We start from the raw sequence: 20,703 nt of genomic DNA, 5'->3' as shown, positions 1-20,703 counted from the left end.
ACATGAGAAATATTAAACAGCGTGCTGTTTGCTCATAGCATGGACTTTTAGCAATACTTATGAGATTATTATTACAACAAATGAATAACAACTATTAACAATTTTAAACTTTCAATTTACACTCAACAAGCACTTTCCATGCAATTTATTTTCATAATTGCGGAACACACATTTCCGGAACGTTGTTTTAGTTGACTACTGTACTCTGATCGGAAACGCACTAGTAACACTTACTCATTTTGACTGAGAGGAAAACGCAAAGGGAGGGTTAACTATCGCAAAAATCTGTCCGTAATAAATCCGATGCGTTTAGGTCTGAATCTGTTGCCTGCCTCGACAAAATGTGAAATATTTCAGGACGGAGATAGTACGATCTCTTCATTATATTCATATGTATACTGTATACAAAATAACACGCTGTCAAACCGGGTACTGCAGCTATAGGTGCTGGTGTTACTAGCTCCAACAAAGAGCAAACATGGAAAACATTAGGGTACTAGAATTATACAGCGGTATCGGGGGAATGCATTATGCATTAACAGGTATGCAAGTCACGTGCGTGTTTTTATATTAATTACGATAGACGGACTGTTTTTTCTGTGTTAAATTAAGCACTCTAACGTTAGCAATTTGAATTCCTTCTGCTATTACAATTTTTTATTAGAATGTAGGTCTTATATTTGAAGTTCTAAGCTAATTTATATGTTAAACGCGTCAGCTACAGTAGGATAATGTTTTTCTTACTGTTGATTGCAAACGAGCTATGACTCTTCACTTTCGAGTAGTACAGTAGACACATTAATTGAGGTTGTCACATCTCACCCCAACGTTTTCGTGAAGTTCGGTTGAGTTGGAATTTCAACCATTTAGTTGGTCCAATTAGTCAATGGAGGAGAACGTGTATTTAGTTCGCTTAAGCAGCTACATCATTTCTAATTATCATGTTGATGCGTTGGCTTTCAACAGGTGTCACTGTCGCTATTCATACCGTGTACGGGAGAATGCCGGTTGATCATTAGCTTACCAGTTCATCAGCAATACCAGAGCCTAATGTTATGTATAACGTAGGCTAACTGTCCATCATGTCATGTTGATTAACATGTCTTTCTGTGCAGAGAGTGGTGTGGGCGCAGAAGTGGTAGCTGCAGTGGATGTGAACACCACAGCCAATGAGATCTATAAACACAACTTCCCCAACACGCCATTACATCCCAAGACCATCGAGGTTAGCCGTTTTAGAACAAGCGTTGAGGTCCAAGGATCACATGAGTTGCCATACTACATACCTACACATCAGGGGCAAACGTCAACGACGTAAAAAAAAAAAAAAAAAAAACGATTTAAATGAAACTGTCAGTTCAGAAAGTGACTTCCTGTGTGTTCACAGCAGATCTTTTTACACTTGCACGTCCAACTATAGGACGTAAGTCAGATCAGCACGCGTGTGAACACTCACTTGTTGACCTAAGTTAACTTTTCCATGCACCCAATTCTGCCTAAGCTGTACACTATTTCTTAGTCATATTCTCATGACTTGTGTTTTATAAGGCTGTATGAGGTGAAAGAGTAACTGAGGAGCAGGGTAAGTGAGGGGTAAAGGTTGTCTGCTCTGTCAGCATCCCTTCAGTCACGACGCACCAGGAACAATCCAGTGTTAAGCATCCCTCTTAAATGAATGATGTGTGAAAACCGAAGTTGATATAAGGTGATGGTTTTTGTGGTATCTTACACAAACTAACCTGCTGTCTTTAAAAAACAACGAGAAGGATTTTACCAGCAGGGATTTAGTTAAGTGTTACCAAATGTTTTATTGGATGTAAAAATATGAGATATTTGTTTTATGTGTGTACCACAAAGGGTTTAGTGTTATACACAAACATTTTACGTACGTAGGAACTCATAGTCACTGGCTTGTATACTGTAGGGATGGCTCACATAGAAAACATTCAGTTGTAAGTCACTTGTAAGGGCATTTCACTATTATTTTCAGTTGAATATAAGCAGATGGCCTAATAAAGAAGACAATTACCTTTCTTTTCATTTGCAATCTCTTAACACTGTTTAGTGTAAATGACAGTTATCCTGTTTGGTTTCAGGGAATGACATTGGATGATTTCAACAAATTGACTTTTGATATGATCTTGATGAGCCCTCCATGCCAACCTTTCACCAGGTATGTGCTTCTGTGTGTAGACACATCTTTATTAGTTCATTTATTTGATGGTAAAGGGACATTGCACTCTTCTTCCTCTGTAGGATTGGATTACAAGGTGACATATCTGATCCCCGAACCAAGAGCTTTCTCTACATCCTCGATCTTCTACCAAGGTCAGGCTGTTACATATACAGTGCCTTGCAAATGTTTTCTGACCCTTGACCAATTCTCTTATAACACATTATGCAATGGTACATTTCACATTTTGTTCTGTATGCTATTTATTTTTTTTAAACACTGAAACTCAAAATCTGTTATTGTAAGGTAACATTGGTTTATGGGAGGAACATCCTACCGAAGTTAGACATGAAGTAATACAAATACATAGACTAGTAAAAGGGTACAAAATCGTGTCCACGTTTTTGGGTATTCTAGTGAGCCAACCTTTCAAGCTCCAGTTTTTCAGCGGCCTGTGGCACGTTTTCTTGTGGTATTTCCCAGTATTTTGCTCCACTCATTGTTCCATTAATTTTAACAAGATGCCCCTGCTGATGAGAAACATCCCCACAACATAATGCCACCAGCTCCATGCCTACATAAAGGGGTTGTGTGCCTCGAGGCAGTGTTAAGTTGATACTGAAATCTAGTTGCTCCTTCAAATTAATTATTGGACTGTCTGTGGCTCCTCTCACAAATCTCCCTCTAGTTAGTGCGTTGAGTTTTGAGGGACAGTGTTTTCTTGAGCGGTGTGATGCAGCTTCCACTTCCTAAATATCGATCCAGTTGTGCTCAAATACCTGGATATTATTTTGTTCCATTTTCCTGAAGTGTGAATGTATTTTACCTAATCTCTAACTGGAATGGTCATTTTCACAGCCTGACCAGTGATCCTTCAACAGTGTTTTTTTTATATAGAAAATGTAACAGCAACTTTAATGGTTCATAGAAAAGGAATGAAGGCCTGACCAGAAAAGAAAGCCTACAAAAATAGGTAGGCAAGAAAGAGGGGAAACTGACTGACTACGATGTAGGAAAAGACCGAATGGTTTTCATCCTACTGGTATAAATAGTACAAAACAAAGCAGGCTTATCAGCTACCTGAAAAACAAATAGACCATTGGGAAGAAATATGTACATTATATATACACCTGAAAAAGTTAATGCAGGTTTTGATAGAAAGGTGTCAGAACACACAGTGCATTGCAGTTGGTTGCGTAAGGGGTAGCGTAGCCACAGACCAGTCAGGGTGCCCATGCTGACCCCTGTCCACTGCCGAAAGCAACTACAATGGGCACATGAGCATCAGAACTGGACCACGGAGCAATGGAAGAAGGTGGCCTGGTCTGATGAATCATGTTTTCTTTTACATCACATGGATGGCCGGGTGTGTGTGGGTCGCTTACCTGGAGGACACATGGCACCAGGATGCACTATGGGAAGAAGGCGAGCCGGCGGAGGCAGTGTGATGCTTTGGGCAATGTTCTGCTGGGAAACCTTGGGTCCTGCCATTCTTGTTGATGTTCCTTTGACACGTACCACCTACCTAAGCATTGTTGCAGACCATGAGCACCCTTTCATGGCAAAGGTATTCCCTGATGGATTTGGCTTCTTTCAGCAGGATAATGCGCCCTGCCACAAAGCAAAAATGGTTCAGGAATGGTTTGAGGAACACAACAATAAGTTCAAGGTGTTGACCTCCAAATACCCCAGATCTCAATCCAATCAAGCATCTGTGGGATGTGCTGGACAAACAGGTCCGATCCTTGGAGGCCCCACCTTGCAACTTACAGGACCTGCTGCTGACATCTTGGTGCCAGATACCACAGCACACCTTCAGAGGTCCTGTGGAGTCCATGCCTCGACGGGTCAGGGCTGTTTTGGTGGCAAAAGGGGGACCTACACAATATTAGACAGGTGGTCATAATGTTATGGCTGATCGGTGTATATATATAAATATATATATATGTATATATATATGTGTGTCTCGATCATGCTGACCCCTATATATAGGGGTCAGCATATAGAGCTATATACAGTATCTCACAAAAGTGAGTAAACCCCTCACATTTTAGTAAATATTTGATTATATCTTTTCATGTGACAACACTGAAGAAATGACACTTTGCTACAATGTAAAGTAGTGAGTGTACAGCTTGTATAACAGTGTAAATTTGCTGTCCCCTCAAAATAACTCAACACACAGCCATTAATGTGTAAACCGCTGGCAACAAATGTGAGTAAAAGTGAAAATGTCCAAATTGGGCCCAAAGTGTCAATATTTTGTGTGGCCACCATCATTTTCCAGCACTGCCTAACCCTCTTGGGCATAGAGTTCACCAGAGCTTCACAGGTTGCCACTGGAGTCCTCTTCCACTCCTCCATGATGACATCACAGAGCTGGTGGATGATAAGAGACCTTGCTCTCCTCCACCTTCCGTTTGAGGATGCCCCACAGATGCTCAATAGGGTTTAGGTCTGGGGACAGGCTTGGCCAGTCCATCACCTTTACCCTCAGCTTCTTTAGCAAGGCAGTGGTCGTCTTGGAGGTGTGTTTGGGGTCGTTATCATGTTGGAATACTGTCCTGCGGCCCAGTCTCCAAAGGTTCCAGTAATCCTTGTCCTTAGTCTGCTTGTCTTCAGCAAACTGTTTTTCTTTCTTGTACATCATCTTTAGTAGAGGCTTCCTTCTGGGACGACAGCCATGCAGACCAATTTGATGCAGTGTGGGCGTATGGTCTGAGCACTGACAGGCTGACCCCCCACCCCTTCAACCTCTGCAGGAATGCTGGAAGTACTCATACATCTATTTCCCAAAGACAAGCTCTGGATATGACGCTGAGCACGAGCACTCAACTTCTTTGGTCAACCATGGCGAGGCCTGTTCTGAGTGGAAACTGTCCTGTTAAATCACTGTATGGTCTTGGCCACCCTGATTTCAAGGTCTTGGCAATCTTCTTATAGCCTAGGCCATCTTTATGTAGAGCAACAATTCTTTTTTCAGATCCTCAGAGAGTTATTTGCCATGCGTTGACATGTTGAACTTCCAATGACCAGTATGAGGGAGTGTGAGAGCGATGACACCAAGTTCAACACACATGCTCCCCATTCACACCTGAGACCTTGTAACAATAACAAATCACATGACACCGGGGATTGAAAGTGGCTAATTGGGCCCAATTTGGACATTTTCACTCAGGGGTGTACTCACTTTTTTTGACAGCGGTTTAGGCATTAATGGCTGTGTGTAGAGTTATTTTGAGGGGACAGCAAATGTACACTGTAATAAAAGCTGTACACTCACTATTTTACATTGTAGCTAAGTGTCATTTCTTCAGGGTTATTACATGAAAAGATATAATCAAATATTTACAAAAATCAGGGGTGTGCTCACTTATGTGAGATCCTGTATATATATATATATGTATATACACGCACACATATACACACACAGTACTGGTCTAAAGTTTTAGAACGCCTATATTTTTCCAGTTGTATCCCTTCCCAATGGTCTATATGTTTTTCAGGTAGCTGATAAGCCTGCTTTGTTTTGTTATTTTTCTACCAGTAGGATGAAAACCATTCTGTCGTTTCCTACATCGTAGTCAGTCAGTTTCCCCTCTTTGTTGTCTTGCTATTTTTGTCATTCCTTTTCTGGTCAGTGAAGCCATTGTTCTGCATGACATTTTCTTCCTCTTCATAGGCTGATGTAATGTCCTGTGGTAATTTGCCATACATTTGAATTTATCTCTGAAGTATTTAATTCTCTGTTTTTGTTTCTCATGGCAAATAAATAGTATAGTATGCTATGTAGTTTGACCCTCTTCTCTTCCTGTAGGCTTAGTAAGTTGCCGCGCTTCATTCTGCTGGAAAATGTGAAAGGCTTTGAGACATCCTCTGCCAGGTAACCATAGAGATGGGTCCCATGCTCTGGAGGGTCACCATGGTTACCCTGTTGGCAGCCAATAGTGTCCTGGGACAGGCCTATGTTTACCTTGTCTCTGTCACTGTAGATCTGATCTGTGTACAGAACTTTCTTTGAGCATTAGGCCGGCCATTTTTCGCTAAATCCTACAGGCCAGTGGTATTTGAACGTTTTCAAATGAATCACACAACCTTAACATCTGTTCATTTAAATAAACAAATATCCTTCAATGCATCACATTTAGCTATTGTATCAAAGTAAAATGATCGAGATGAATTAATTCCCTCTCTTTTTTTCAGATTATCTTTCCTACATTCTAATTTATCGATTTAGGCAACCCCACTACAGTTCCTAACCCCATTTATTAGCAAATGCTATTTTAATTTGCATTAACAAGTAATCTTGGTGTCTTCTCTTTCTTCACTGCCTAGGGAGTCTATGGTGAAAACACTAATTGAATGTGGCTACAACTACCAAGAGCTCTTGGTGTCACCTACATGTGTAAGATATCCTCTTTCTTTAAGTTAGCTTTCACAAAAATGAGTGACGTAGTGAGCTCGCACATCTAGATTTCTAACAGTCTCTGTCTCTGTTCTTAGCTGGGGATGCCCAACTCCAGACTCCGGTATTTTCTGATTGCCAAAGCTCCACCAGGATCATTTTGCTTTCAGACTACTCCAGAGGTCACCTGAACATCAGTCTCAGTTATAGACATGACATACCTAGTTACTTGTAATGGTGTCTACTTTACATTCTTGAAGATGAATTGCTCAACATTATGGAGACAAAATCCTAGTTGTATGTGTTTGTTGCAATTGAAATGAACAATGTGAGTTCAACTAATTTCCTCTTTTAAACAGATTCATGAAGGTTTCCCTCTCCCTGCAGAGGAGGATGTATCAGGCCGCAGTTTCCCCGTCTCACACAGTTCCGCTTCAACCACCTGTCCAGAGGAAGAGCGGCGGGAGACCCAGGCGGAAGATGCTGGTGTCTTGTACAAACTGGAGCGTATCCAGGACGCGGAGAGGAAGAGCCGCCAGAACAGAGACGAGTCTGTCCGACAGATCGGGGACTACCTGGAGAACCATGGAGGAGAAGAGATGGAGCAGTACCTGCTTTCCCATAAGACCTTGCTGCGCTATGCTCTGCTCATGGACATAGTCAGGCCCACCTGCCGGAGATCTGTGTGCTTCACCAAAGGGTATGGTGTCAAGCTGCACTGGGACCCAGACAACACAGCACAGCTTTTGATTATTTAACCTGGTCTGGCATGGTGTTGAACAGGATGTCATATTTTCTTTCCATTACTTTGCTAATTGTTGTACATTTTTAGTTTGCTCATCCCCGGTTTTTCCACAGGTATGGACATTATGTTGAGGGAACAGGCTCTGTGCTTCAGTCCTGTATGGAAACAGATGTAGGTATTCACCTTTTAAACCACCCTTGCCACACATCTTATAATAGATCATCTAGAACATGTTTGAAAATTAGCTTGCGTGCAAACGTATGGACTCTATGTCTACTGGGTTACAGTATGTCTGCTCCATTACCAATCTGAATGTGAACATAAGGGACCCTGGGCCAGCTCTGTCCTGGCTGATATCTTTTATTTTTGTGCTTGTCCTAAGATGGAATCGGCATTTAGATCTCTGGAGCTCCTGTCTGATGAGGAGAAACTACAGCAGCTGTCCAGGTTGAAGCTCCGCTATTTCACCCCGAGAGAGATTGCCAACCTCATGGGCTTCCCCAAGCACTTCAGTGAGTCATACATCCCCAGTCTGCCATACCGAAGGACATCTTTATGACTGGTTTGTTTGTCAGAATAAGGAATAAACCCACAAAATTCAAAACAGGTCTCATAAATTCTAGGCTGTGAGAAATGTTCCCATTAAGGTAGCAAATCCGGCTGCAGCCTGCTGGAGTTCATTCTGTAGTCTGAAGAACACAGGATAGGTCTTCTTGTCTTGTCCCCCTATGACTTTTGCTGTGGTTTGGTCAATATAAACGTAAATCGCCTGCAGTTTAAATTACAGAGGATTTAGCATGAGGATCTTTCTGGGTCGGTCTTGTAATTGAAGAGCAGATGACTGGGGAAGCGTGCCAAGGAGACAAGGAGGGCATGACACAAAACCTGGAGAGGCTAGTGGAAGGTCAGAAGGATGGGTCTTAACACTGTAAACCAAAGACTCTCAAATGAGCTTTGCAAACTGAGGTTCTCTTGTCATTACTGTGCAATTTCTCGACAGTTTAGAGACTAAAACAGAATAAGGGTGTGTTTAGTTTTGTGTTGGTTTCATAGGATTGTAATTGATGGTGTGATTTCATGTCATTACAGCCTTCCCAAAGAACATCTCCACCAAGCAACAGTACCGAGTCCTGGGGAATAGCCTGAATGTCCACGTGGTGGCCCGGCTCATACAGCTCTTAGTCTCATAGCCGAAAAGACATTGAAAAGGACTGGTCCAGTTAATAACTGTGTTATTAACAGCAGACAGTTTGGCCTGAGGGACATGTTCACTACTGTATGAACTGAACAAACTGTTTAAATGTGCTTCACCACATGGAGTGGAGTATTGGAGTCAGCCAGTGCCAATGTCTTAGATGTTTCCTTTCTGTTTGAAAATGGCAACTTTATTCAGAACCATTTATCAAATTAAATAAAACATTTGTAATCTTTTGTTCTTGCTTGCTGTACTTCATGATGGATTTCAGTTTTATTTATAGTGTAATCTGAAAGGAATTAATTTCATCCTTCGTCATCAAATTTTTAAAACCTTTGGTAGCATTTTTAATAGATGTGAAACAGGTCTTGCTGAGCTCCTGAACTCATTTGGATCCCACAGTGACACTAAGGAAGATCCTTCCGACAGCCACATCCCCGCATGTGTTCCTGTTCGCTAGCCAATGGCCATTCCCTTACCTCTGGTTACTTATCTCCAAAAACCATGTGACGGCTCGTGTCAGTCAGCCAATAAACAGAAATCACTGGGAGTTAATTGTCTAAATAATGTTTTATGGTCCCGTGAGGCAAAGAAGACTTTGGGGACAAAGTGCACTCCTGTGGTACCCGTCCGTGCCATAGGCCTGCTGTGTCAGGTCGTTAGGGAAGGATAGTGTCTTCGGAGTGTGTCCTGTGACCAGGCTCTGTGAGGATGGCTCTGATACAGCAGCTCTCCTGGCTGCTCTGCGGCCTTCTCTTCCTTTCTGGACTACAGGGTGACCAAGGACCACGCAGTAAGCGGGATGTCAGCAATGACCAGTAAGTTTGGTGATGCATGGGGATGTTCCCAATTATGTGGATGTTGGAATTGTGCATACACGTGTTTTTAGTCTGAGGTAGAAAATTCTGTGCTAGGGTGCTGTTTTTGCTATGTAGAATTCTGATAATATTGCCTCAGTACTGTTTCAATTTGTAAATATATTTTGCTTGAGTCAGATTTTGAATGCTTAATGAACGCCCCCCCCCCCCCCCCCCGAAATGGGGCATTTCCTGAGTTTCTTTTGGATAATGTTTCATCGTATTCATGAATCAAAATATGAAAATATAAATGAGCAGAATTACAAGTACCAACTGAACAATGTCATTCTTTATGTATTGTGCTGTCAAGGTTTGATTGTGCCAGTCTCTATGTAATGAATGATTGAACTCCTTATTTGCTGGTTTTCCCTAGGCCTTGTATGCTTTCAGATAACGGTAATCTGGTGTTCTCCACCAATAACAAAGAGATCCGCTTCCAGACATCAGGGTCGGGCAGCGTCAAAGTGGGGACTGAGGATCTAACTCAGCTGTTGAGTCAGGTAATGTCAGGTACACACGTATACATGCACAGGAGAAAGTCGATAAACATTTGGGTTAACAGACTGTTGAATGTTTTCACCTGCTGTATTGTCTCTTTGATAAGCATACGTTTTCTCTGATGAATTGGATGATCATGTCAGATTAACTTTGTCACCAGATGCAACAGGCAACCCATTAGGAGTGATAGATTTTTCTTATCTATGCAAATATTTGAAAAAGAATCTGAGTGTTCCATCAGTTCCGAAATGTGTTCTTTCTCGTAACATCTCTGTATGAATTCCGGCATTGTTCACATAACACTGAAATTCAAACAGCGTTTAACCAAACTTCTTAATACTATGAGTGTTTGCTTTCATTTAATAACCTATAGAACGTGTAATTGTAGCCTAATTGTCGTGGGTTTTGGAGTTCTACCATTACCTCAGCGCTTCTATGGATCTGCAATTTGCCTTCACTTCTCAATTCCCATAATTTCAGATTAAAACGAACAAAGGTGACATTGACGATATAAAACAAAATGGCGGTGGAACTTCTCCTGATGTTACTAACCAACTCAACACACTCAACACTAAGGTTTCAACACTTGAAACAAAAGTTACAGCACTGGAACAGGTTTGTGAAGTTGGCGTACCCCTCGCCTGTTCAGTGTTATATAGAATTCATCCTGTTGAATATTGCCACAAATAAGTAATGCATTTTCACAGCTATAAGCCCCAGCCGTCATAAATCATTAACATGTTCCTCTGCCTTAACATGACTCCCACTCCTCTCTCTCTCTCTCTCTCTCTCTCTCTCTCTCTCTGTCACTGTCTGTCTGTGTCTCTCTCTCATAGACGGTCCAGAGGAAGTCATGTAACAGTAATCCGTGTCAGAACGGAGCCACCTGTCTGGACCTGTTGGACTCTTTTAAATGCTTGTGCCCTGGCAACTGGAAGGCATGTGGACACTAGAGTAGTCTCACCTGTGTGTGTGTGTGTGTGTATCCGCGCATGTTTGATTGTGTGTTTTTTTTTATTTCTGTTTAAATTGTGTTATGTGCGTGTGCATACGCAGGGGTCACTTTGTAATGAGGATGTTAATGAGTGCAGTGCTATTGTCGACCCATCCCATCAATGTCAGAACGGAGCTACGTGTGTTAACACCCCTGGATCTTTCAGGTAAGATTTTACACACACACACACACACACCCTCCCTTATTGTAACGGCCTCTGTAATGGCACCTGTCCTCTTGTAATGGTCCTCCAGTTGCACCTGTTCTCCAGAATGGTCCGGCCCCCTGTGTACGAGTCGCTATGATGACTGTCGGGGCGCCGCTCAGGACCTGTGTGTCCATGGGATGTGCATCGATACAGACAGAGTCACACCCAACGTGGTACGTGGTTGGTTTAGTTTATGTCCATCAACAGTAACAGCCCATGGAACAAGAATATTAGCAGTATTATAGGGATATTGTTTCTGTAAGTGGTCTGGCGATATTATCAGTACTACTGTAGGGATATTATCAGTACTACTGTAGGGATATTATCAGTATTACAGTAGGGATATTATCAGTACTAGTGACATTATCAGTACTAGGGATATTATCAGTACTAGTGACATTATCATTACTACTGAAGGGATATTATCAGAACTACTGTAGGGATATTATCAGTACTACTGTAGGGATATTATCAGTACTAGTGACATTATCAGTACTAGTGACATTATCATTACTACTGAAGGGATATTATCAGAACTACTGTAGGGATATTATCAGTGCTACTGTAGGGATATTATCAGTACTACTGTAGGGATATTATCAGTACTAGTGACATTATCAGTACTAGGGATATTATCCGTACTAGTGACATTATCAGTACTACTGTAGGGATATTATCAGAACTAATGACATTATCAGTACTAGTGATATTATCAGTACTAGTGAAATTATCAGTACTAGGGATATTATCAGTACCAGTGACATTATCAGTAATAGAGAGATCAGTTCTATGGATATTGTAGAAGGGACATTATCAGTACAAGGGATATTGTCAGTACCCGGGATATGTAAAGAGCGTTCACCCTTTCTTTTTTGTAAAGGCCCTTCTCTAATGCAATCCTGTAGATACGAACGGTCGGCACACCAAAACTAAAATCGAATTATAAAATGTTTGTGATGAACATTATTTTGTATGTTTTTATGCTTATTGTGTATCCTGTCTAAGGGAAGGAGTCCATGCCCTTGTGTTTCCCCAGCCCAGGTTTAAGTGTGTTTGTGATGCTGGATGGATGGCCCCTGCCGACAACCCAGCCTGCATCTCAGATGTGGATGAGTGTAGCCTTGCCCAGAAGCCTTGCTCCACCAACCCCCCTGTTGACTGTTACAACACCCAGGGCTCCTTCTACTGTGGCTCCTGTCCTGCTGGTGAGAAACACTCCCTGCTCAGTTTCCATTCTCTCAATGATCCTCAGATGGACATATGGTTATGCAAAAGTCTTGCCATGGAAGACTAATCATGCAATTAACAGAGGGATACTTTTTCAGTCCTCCTAAATAATTAATGTTTTAATAGCATGTTTTACTCTTGAGTAGGTGTGCTTTCAATTTCAGTTAGTTATTCAGAGTTTTTAAAAATAAGCAATCTAAGGTGAAAACAGTTGCTGGACTACATTCATTGGGGATAGACTTGTGAAAGTACAAAAGACCCAATGTTTGCCATTTTGTTTACCACTGAATACCAACTGGACAGGGCTTGTTCTCGGCTCCTATTGGGTCTGACCCTCTCAGGTGATACTCTGGCATTAAGAGGTCTGTGTTCCCTCATGAATAAATGAAGCCTACAGAAAACAGATGCTGTTCTTTGAGTGAGAACATGTGGGTTTGTGTGATACCTACCATGCAAACACACAATGAACTCATTTCCCTGCGACTAACGTTGTAATTAACGGCAACAGGTGCCTGTATCACGGCAAATGTTTCCTTACGTTGTGGTGCATTCCTTCAGGATGGCAGGGCAACGGTTACAGCTGTCTGGATGTTAACGAGTGTTCCACCAACAACGGAGGGTGCTCCACTGCTCCGATGGTTCAGTGTTTAAATACCATGGGCTCCTTCCACTGTGGGCCCTGTCCTCCAGGTACACACCGCCGTCTCCTTTTTCCATTTCCTTTCGTCCCGTCGCGGCTTAAAAAACTGTTTTACTTCTCTCCGGATGTCTCGCGTCCTTCTCTTTAGATCCCTCGACTGTTGTCTAAGAGTTAACAACCGGTATATTAGAGGAATCAACATATCGCCGTCTGACATTTCGACCGATGTGTTCTTTTGGTCCGACTGCTGTAAGAGGGTTCTCAAACAACCCCTCTGCGTTGAAAGTCTAATGTGAGCCGGTGGATTTGGTGTACCGCGGAAGAATGCTCGCCTTGTGTCCATTTCCGAGGTTGCGGCTGGTGCCAGTTGGCTGGTGGGTGCTGGCTGACTCACGGTAGTTTTCAGTCATCCGGCTCTGAACAACAGCCTGACTGCAGTGTGTTCAGCCCTGGCCCCATCCAGAGAGAGTGTACCTGTGATTGCGCGACCAACCCCTCTGAATCCGCTTCTGTCTCTGTTTAGTTTTCTCGTCTCTCTCCGTCTAATTATCAGAATTCTGTATTGGAATCGATAGCATTTATTTAAAATGTAAAATGTTTTATTCTCTTTTTACACTGTTGATGATATGATTGATTAATATGCCGCTTGGTTGATTGATGGCTATCTAGGTTATGAAGGAGATGGGAGAACCTGCACTCAGGCTGACATTTGTGCCAATAACAATGGAGGCTGCTCCCCGCTGGCTACCTGTTCTTCTACTCCAGGTACACACACATACAAATATGCCCACACGCAGGCAAGCGCGCACACACACACACACACACACACACACACACACACACATGCACAAAAACATCCATATCTTTACTGGAACTCATGACTGGTCTCAATAAGGATAAGATTGGGCCAATAAGATGTTTACCGCACAGGAAGCTGTTCTATCACCTCTGGATGACTGACATCAGAGCCTGGACTATAAGTCTCTCTAATGTGCACAAAGACTTTGGCCCGCCATGCCCTATTGCGCTATGGAAATGCAGCGTAATTTAGCAGAACTAGTTTATCTCTCTATCAAATGGTTCTGGTTCATGCTGCATAGCGTCCTCAGCACAGCCTAAATACTCCTTTGTTTTCAACGTTGTGATTAGCCAATCCAGGTGTCCTATCTCTGCACTTCCAGGCTCCACTATCCCAGTGTGCACCTGTCCGCCTGGCTACACAGGAAATGGCTTCGGGCCAACAGGATGCTCCCAGAACAGCAACGTCTGTCAGACCAACAACCCCTGCGTGAACGGCCAGTGTGTGGTGAGTGTCGACGGCACGGGGGCTACCTCCCCTTCTCTGAGGTCCGCCAGGGGGGATTCGCTTCCATTCCAAATGGCGCTGAACCCCATAATCTACTTCCGTCGTGGCATGGGTATTAGCCAAACACAGCTATACTAATGCGACAGTGATTTCGCAAAATGCAAATAAGATCATTTTTGTCTTTAGTTCAGTATCTTCCAAACAGAGTTTTTTTGCAAGGTTAGGAATGGGTTGCGTTTCGGGTTGGGTCCGCCCCCTGGCAACACTGACGTGGGTCATTGATTCAGAGCGCGGCCGAGGGTAGTCCCATCATAGCAGCAGAATCAACGTTTGGGTCATTGGGTACATGCTGTGTATTCCCCCCCAGTCCACCTCCACGGGATACCTGTGCACCTGTAGCCCAGGATGGGACGGCGTGAACTGTGACCACAATGTCAACGAGTGTGCCAGCAACCCGTGCCTGAACGGAGGTACCTGCAACGACGGAGTGAACGGCTTCACCTGCACGTGCACGGATCATTGGACCGGGCCCACCTGCCAGACCGAGCAGCAAGGTGCGTGCTCGTTGTTGAGAAACCGGCTTTATTTGGCGGAAGGCTTGCCAGTGTTTGCCGATGTGGTCGACGCCTTGTGAACATATGTGTGTGTGTGTGTTGTCAGTGTGTGGCGGTTACCTGTCCGGTCCAGCCGGTACTTTCAGTTACCCCAACACGCCCGGCAGTGACCAGTACGACCACCAGGTCAGCTGTGCCTGGGTCCTCAGAACGGACAACAACAAGGTCAGTTTGATGTAGACAGGCCAGAAGTGTGTTCACTCCACCAGACAAAGACAAAACTTTTCTCCAGATGAGAATGAAGGAACCTGCCTGAGTTTGTCCAGTGGACAATTGGTTTGGATGAAACGTTTTGCTGCTCTAGTTTTTGGTTATGGTGGAATGTATACACCCTAGGTCTTGTTCCTAACTACATATGACAAGACTCCCAGTGTATTCATACCTACTGTTTGATTTATTTTTCGTCACTGGGCTTATACTATGGGTTTTAATGTCTTCACAGATTCTGCGGATCACCTTCCCTCACTTTGATCTGGAGCAAAGTTCCAACTGCAACTTCGACTTCCTGCAGATCCATGATGGCGAGAGCGCCTCAGCGTTTCAGTTGGGGAAGTATTGTGGGACCAGCGTCCCCCCTGAGCTCTTCAGCTCCCACAATGCACTCTACTTCTGGTTCCGCTCTGACCACTCCGTCAGTGCGGGCGGTTTCACAGTGGCTTGGACGTCACAGACACCAGGTGTGTTCATGCGTTCAGGATTTGCGCAAGGCCCTTCGAAATTGAGCTATTTGCAATCCGCTCTTTTTGATCGTAATTCTCAGGTAGATTGTACTTACTGCCTTTCTAAAGTCTTAGCCTGTCCATCTACCTCCAGTATGTGGTGGAGACTTGACTGAATTCTACGGTAATATTAACTCACCTGGTTACCCTGGCAACTACCCTCCCAACCGCGACTGCTATTGGACGGTGAACGTGGCCCCAGGCCTGCTCATCACTTTTGCCTTCGGGACCCTCAACCTTGAAGACCACCCAGACTGTAACTATGACTTCCTGGAGGTGAGGCAGGCACAGCGGCAACCTCAACATGCCCCTTCGTCTATAGAGTAGATGCCAAGCGCAAAATGTGTTTTGTGAATCCAGTTTTTGTTTTTCATCTGCACTTATGAATGTTCTGGATCACACTTTGACTTTCTGTCCTGTTGTGCCCTTGGTTTCTATGTTCTGTGTTCTAGATCCGGGACGGTCTCGTTGCAGAAGATGTGGTTCTGGGGAAGTACTGCAGTAATGTGTCTCCTGCCCCTCTCCGAACCACGGGACCTGCCGCGTGGGTCCACTTCCATTCAGACTTCACTAACAGTGGCGGAGGTTTCCACATCACATACACCACCTCACCATGTAAGCCAGTCCGGTCTTATCAAACACTAGGAGATCATTATTCAGCGAGCCTTATGAAGGTTGGCCTGGTCCCAGATCTCATTGGGCTGATCTAGAACAAGGCTGTGTCCCTCTCTAACTGGAGTCTGTGTGTCTGACTCTGGGTTCCAGCTGACCCTGGCTGTGGAGGAACCTTTACGGAGAGCGAGGGCATCATTATCTCTCCTAACTGGCCCAATAACTACGCCCACAACCGTCAGTGTATCTACATCATCCGTCAGCCTGCCAATGAGATCATCTCCCTCAACTTTACAGACATGGATCTGGAGACCCACACTGGGTGTATGTTCGACTATCTGGAGGTACTGTATTACTGTGCGTGTGCATGCGTGCGTGTGTGCGCGTGCATGCGTGTGAGATAGTGAGTGTTTTTGTGTGTTTGTTTGTTGGTGAGTTAGCACATGAAGGATATTGTTTGTGTCTGAATGGGGGATTATCTGCTAACTGGTGTCTGTGTGTCTGTATCTGTGTAACTGGTGTTTGTGTGTCTGTATCTGTGTAACTGGTGTCTGTGTGTCTGTATCTGTGTAACTGGTGTCTGTGTGTCTATATCTGCTAACTGGTGTCTGTGTGTCTGTATCTGTGTAACTGGTGTCTGTGTGTAGTGTATCTGTGTAACTGGTGTCTGTGTGTCTGTATCTGTGTAACTGGTGTCTGTGTGTCTGTATCTGTGTAACTGGTGTCTGTGTGTCTGTATCTGTGTAACTGGTGTCTGTGTGTCTGTATCTGTGTAACTGGTGTCTGTATCTGTGTAACTGGTGTCTGTGTGTCTGTATCTGTATCTGTGTAACTGGTGTCTGTGTGTCTGTATCTGTGTGACTGGTGTCTGTGTGTCTGTATCTGTGTAACTGGTGTCTGTGTGTCTGTATCTGTGTAACTGGTGTCTGTGTGTCTGTGTGACCTTTTAACATTGACAGTGGTTGTCACTCAGGTCCATGATGGCCCCTCGGAGACAGACCCTCTGATTGGGAAATACTGTGGCTCCACCCTCCCTGCCCCCATCCTGTCCTCATCCAACTCCCTCTGGATCCGCTTCAAGTCTGACGGATCCATCGGCAAGACCGGGTTCAGGGCCCGATATGAAGTTGGTAAGAAACCCAAACAACCACTCTCCCAGCAAGTTCAGACCACTAGCAAGTAAGGGTTGTATTTGATGGATACCAACTGCTGTATATTCAGCTTCCTCTGCTTCTTTTCCCAGTGAGTGAATAAGTGTGTGTGTGCGTGCATGTGTGTGTGTGTGTGCACGTTTGTGTGTGTGTGTGTGTGCGAGCGCATCTCATATAGGTGTTTGCCTGGCCTACATGTGATTTAACAGCTGTTTTAGTTAACCATAGGTAGTCCTGCCAGGTCAGCACTTCCCTGGTAAATGTTTAATCCCCCGAACCATAAAAAAGTCTGTATGTGCTGACACATAAGTAACATGAAACAGCTTGGGGGGAGGTGGGGGAAAACTGGGACAGAGATGTCCCCAAACTGTGTTCAATCATAAAAAAGCTGACTAATCCGGTCCCCATTTTGAAGAAGGCAATTCTTAGTGTGTGTCAATTGGTTCTGGTTACTTCATGAAGAATCCACATTATGACATTCAGATTTTAGTCGGGTAATCGTATTGCGACGTCATTTCTTTCATTACTGTAAGTAGCCACTGGTTACGGCATTAGACTTTTTCACCAGTTAGTTTCTACGCAGCCATTACCCATCCATGATTCTGTTTCGTTCCCAGGGTGTGGTGGGACCTTATCTGGGACGGGTCAGATCCGATCCCCATACCACCCTAACTCCTACCCCCACAACAAGGAGTGCGAGTGGGTCATCAACCAACCGCAGGGCTACGTCGTCACCCTTAACTTCCTCACCTTTGACGTCGAGGGCGGTTCTTGTCTTTTTGACTTTGTGGAAGTACGTCGCCGTTCACTGTTGAGCTCTGCCTCTGGTGATCTAATATTTTCAATGAAAACTAGGTTGTTTTGTGGTTAGTACAAACACAACCGTCTGTTAATCGGACAGGATGATGTCAACCTGTTTTATTTCTCTTTCTCTCTGCTAGGTAAGGGATGGCTCCACTGTTAGTTCTCCTCTGATTGGTAAATACTGTGGAACCACCATGCCATCCATGGTCGAATCTACCCAGAGGTCCATGTACGTCCGATTCAAAACCGATTCGTCCATCTCCAACAACGGCTTCACCGCTGAATATGACTCAGCCATCGAGGGTAAAGGCAATGGTTCTCATAGGATAGGTTCTTTATTCTGTCTTCATCGACTGCTGGGAGGGCAAAACACTCTGTGCTGCCAACAATGAATACACTTTATTATTTAATTCCATTGTTTTCCAAGAGTTACTGCATCTTGTCTCTGCTTTTCAATTTCAATTGGAAAGGAAGATGTTGCCAGTGATGGCTGTAATAATTATAGTAACGGCATTATGTAACGACATTCATGGAAATAAAATAACCGTACATACATAAAATGATTGATCCTTCTATCAACAAATAACAGCGCATATTGACGTGTACACTTCCTGCTCATCCTTGTATACACTTCCTACTTTGCTTTTATTGCAACACCTTCAATGGCCAGGCTACCCACAATGCCATTATTAACCTGAATTTGGATGCCCATTACATCCAATCTGTTGTTGTCATCGCATATAGTCAAAAATTAAAACACTGTTATACCTCTGACTTCCTCTGACCAATAACCTTCATCCAGTATATTCTCAGTGTTTGAATAAGGCAAATGAAAATCCAACTGGAGCCTTTTTCTCTGTTTTTTGCCTCTGTATCAGGTTGTGGCGCTACTCTAACTGCCCCGTCAGGCTCCCTCAACAGCCCGGGGCATCCCAATAACTACCCCCACGGAGCCAACTGTACCTGGTACATCTCCGTCGCCCCCGGCCACCTCGTCCGCCTGTCTTTTACCTCCTTCAACATGGAGTACCACACCAGCTGCAACTACGACTACGTGGAGGTGTATGACAATGGCACTGTGGCGACGGGCACCAAGCTGGGAAGGTAGAGTCTAGAGCATAAACCCACGGCTGTGTCCAGGGTTAACCAGACACACCTTACACATATTACTGTACCCACCCTTGAAAATTCAGTTTGAACGTTTCGTGTCAGGTTTAATTTCATTCGATTCTAGACATTTTGCCATGAGATGGTAAGTCTTGTTTATTATATGACTACTTGCAATTCTGCCAAGTGAAACTTTTTCAGAATGAAGTGATTGTGTGTTTTAGAAGTTGGTTCTCCCTCCTGATAATTTGTGTCAAACTCGATGTTAACTGTAACGGTGGTAACTCCTTCTGGCGAGTGATCAGGTTGATGGTTGGTTTGGATAGGAGTGACTCTGTGCGTTTCTGCTCTGGCATCTCTCTCTCCAGGTACTGTGGCCAGTCCGTCCCTCCCACACTGACCAGCACAGACCACATGATGACCGTCCTCTTCGTCTCCGACGCCAGCCTAGCGACAGAAGGCTTCTCTGCCAGCTATGTCTCCATCAACGCTACCACCGGTATGGGAATATTAAGCATCTCCATTAACAGGAAACCTTATTTTCTCCGAAAATGATATCGTGGTGAGACTGCTGGTTGTGAAGCTTCGCTGATCAATCTTGCCAAGCTTTCAGTAGCAAAATGGGAGATTACTGAGCTCAACCAACCAACCAGCCTCTTTGCTTGAAACATGCAGCTGGTTGCCTCAGTCTAATACCACATAATACACAGAATAACACCAACTCGATGTCATGCCTCGTCATATTAACCCTGTGTCTTTCCCTCCCTAGACTGCAGTCAGTCCTTCACCTCCCCTACAGGAGAGCTAAGCTCCCCTAACTTCCCCAATAACTACCCCAACGACCGGCAGTGCGTGTACGAGATCTTGGTGGGCGTCAACATGCAGATCATGCTGAACTTCACCCACTTCAGTCTGGAAGGATCCCCTCCCAGCTGTTTTTTCGACTATGTAGAGATCCGGTGAGAGCCCTGTCATAATGGATGTGATCTGACTTGGATCTGTTACAGGAGGACATTTGTCCGGTTTGTGATTCGATTTGAGTTCAGTTCAGTCATTTGTATGTAAGATTGAGAAAATAAAATCCTAGTTTTGAATATGGGCCCGATTTACAACGTGTTATAATGTGACGTGATGTTCACTTTGGTCACAGGACCGACATGGTAAACCAAGGCAGCATCATCAAGGCCTAGGCCACTATTTTAGACTGATCTCCCATGGTTCCCTCTTCCCCACAGAGATGGCGGGTATGAAACCTCTCCTCTGATTGGCAAGTTCTGCTCCACCAGTCGGCCTCCAATGCTGGTGTCCCATAGCAACCGCCTGTGGCTCAAGTTCCATTCCGACTCCTCTGTGACTTCCCCCGGCTTCAGGGCCCATTGGGACGGCACACAGACAGGTGTGTGAGAGAACAGGAACATCCACCAGCATAGCTAGTATAGCATGGCATA

General features: G+C 44.2%; 2 protein-coding genes across 2 annotated transcripts in view; both read left to right on the top strand.

Annotated features, from left to right (window-relative positions):
• Window positions 1–138: 138 nt before the first annotated feature.
• trdmt1 (tRNA aspartic acid methyltransferase 1) lies at window positions 139–8,754 on the top strand. The gene is made up of 11 exons (XM_010899028.4): window positions 139–542; window positions 1,116–1,225; window positions 2,097–2,173; window positions 2,257–2,328; window positions 5,991–6,056; window positions 6,509–6,578; window positions 6,677–6,760; window positions 6,938–7,278; window positions 7,437–7,494; window positions 7,706–7,835; window positions 8,413–8,754. Exons 1-11 carry the CDS (start codon window positions 479–481, stop codon window positions 8,511–8,513), a joined length of 1,173 nt encoding a protein of 390 aa, XP_010897330.2. The 5' UTR covers window positions 139–478; the 3' UTR covers window positions 8,514–8,754.
• A 390-nt stretch (window positions 8,755–9,144) lies between these two features.
• cubn (cubilin (intrinsic factor-cobalamin receptor)) overlaps window positions 9,145–20,703 on the top strand; it is a 39,734-nt gene continuing 28,175 nt past the window's right edge. The window contains exons 1-23 of the mRNA XM_020041997.3: window positions 9,145–9,336; window positions 9,749–9,875; window positions 10,354–10,488; window positions 10,710–10,811; window positions 10,930–11,033; window positions 11,122–11,248; window positions 12,112–12,280; window positions 12,861–12,992; window positions 13,612–13,707; window positions 14,124–14,248; window positions 14,616–14,802; window positions 14,909–15,027; window positions 15,305–15,539; window positions 15,676–15,857; window positions 16,034–16,196; window positions 16,347–16,537; window positions 17,167–17,323; window positions 17,962–18,137; window positions 18,286–18,451; window positions 19,027–19,252; window positions 19,624–19,754; window positions 20,025–20,214; window positions 20,491–20,651. Of these exons, the coding sequence (XP_019897556.2) occupies window positions 9,230–9,336; window positions 9,749–9,875; window positions 10,354–10,488; window positions 10,710–10,811; window positions 10,930–11,033; window positions 11,122–11,248; window positions 12,112–12,280; window positions 12,861–12,992; window positions 13,612–13,707; window positions 14,124–14,248; window positions 14,616–14,802; window positions 14,909–15,027; window positions 15,305–15,539; window positions 15,676–15,857; window positions 16,034–16,196; window positions 16,347–16,537; window positions 17,167–17,323; window positions 17,962–18,137; window positions 18,286–18,451; window positions 19,027–19,252; window positions 19,624–19,754; window positions 20,025–20,214; window positions 20,491–20,651 (3,508 nt within the window). The 5' untranslated portion in view covers window positions 9,145–9,229. The remainder of the gene's footprint in view (window positions 9,337–9,748; window positions 9,876–10,353; window positions 10,489–10,709; window positions 10,812–10,929; window positions 11,034–11,121; window positions 11,249–12,111; window positions 12,281–12,860; window positions 12,993–13,611; window positions 13,708–14,123; window positions 14,249–14,615; window positions 14,803–14,908; window positions 15,028–15,304; window positions 15,540–15,675; window positions 15,858–16,033; window positions 16,197–16,346; window positions 16,538–17,166; window positions 17,324–17,961; window positions 18,138–18,285; window positions 18,452–19,026; window positions 19,253–19,623; window positions 19,755–20,024; window positions 20,215–20,490; window positions 20,652–20,703) is intronic.

This window comes from Esox lucius, chromosome 21 (genome assembly GCF_011004845.1).
Source record: "Esox lucius isolate fEsoLuc1 chromosome 21, fEsoLuc1.pri, whole genome shotgun sequence".
Classification (NCBI taxonomy): domain Eukaryota; kingdom Metazoa; phylum Chordata; class Actinopteri; order Esociformes; family Esocidae; genus Esox; species Esox lucius.
Note: the sequence above shows the minus strand (reverse complement) of the source record. Positions and strands in the feature narration are given on the sequence as shown.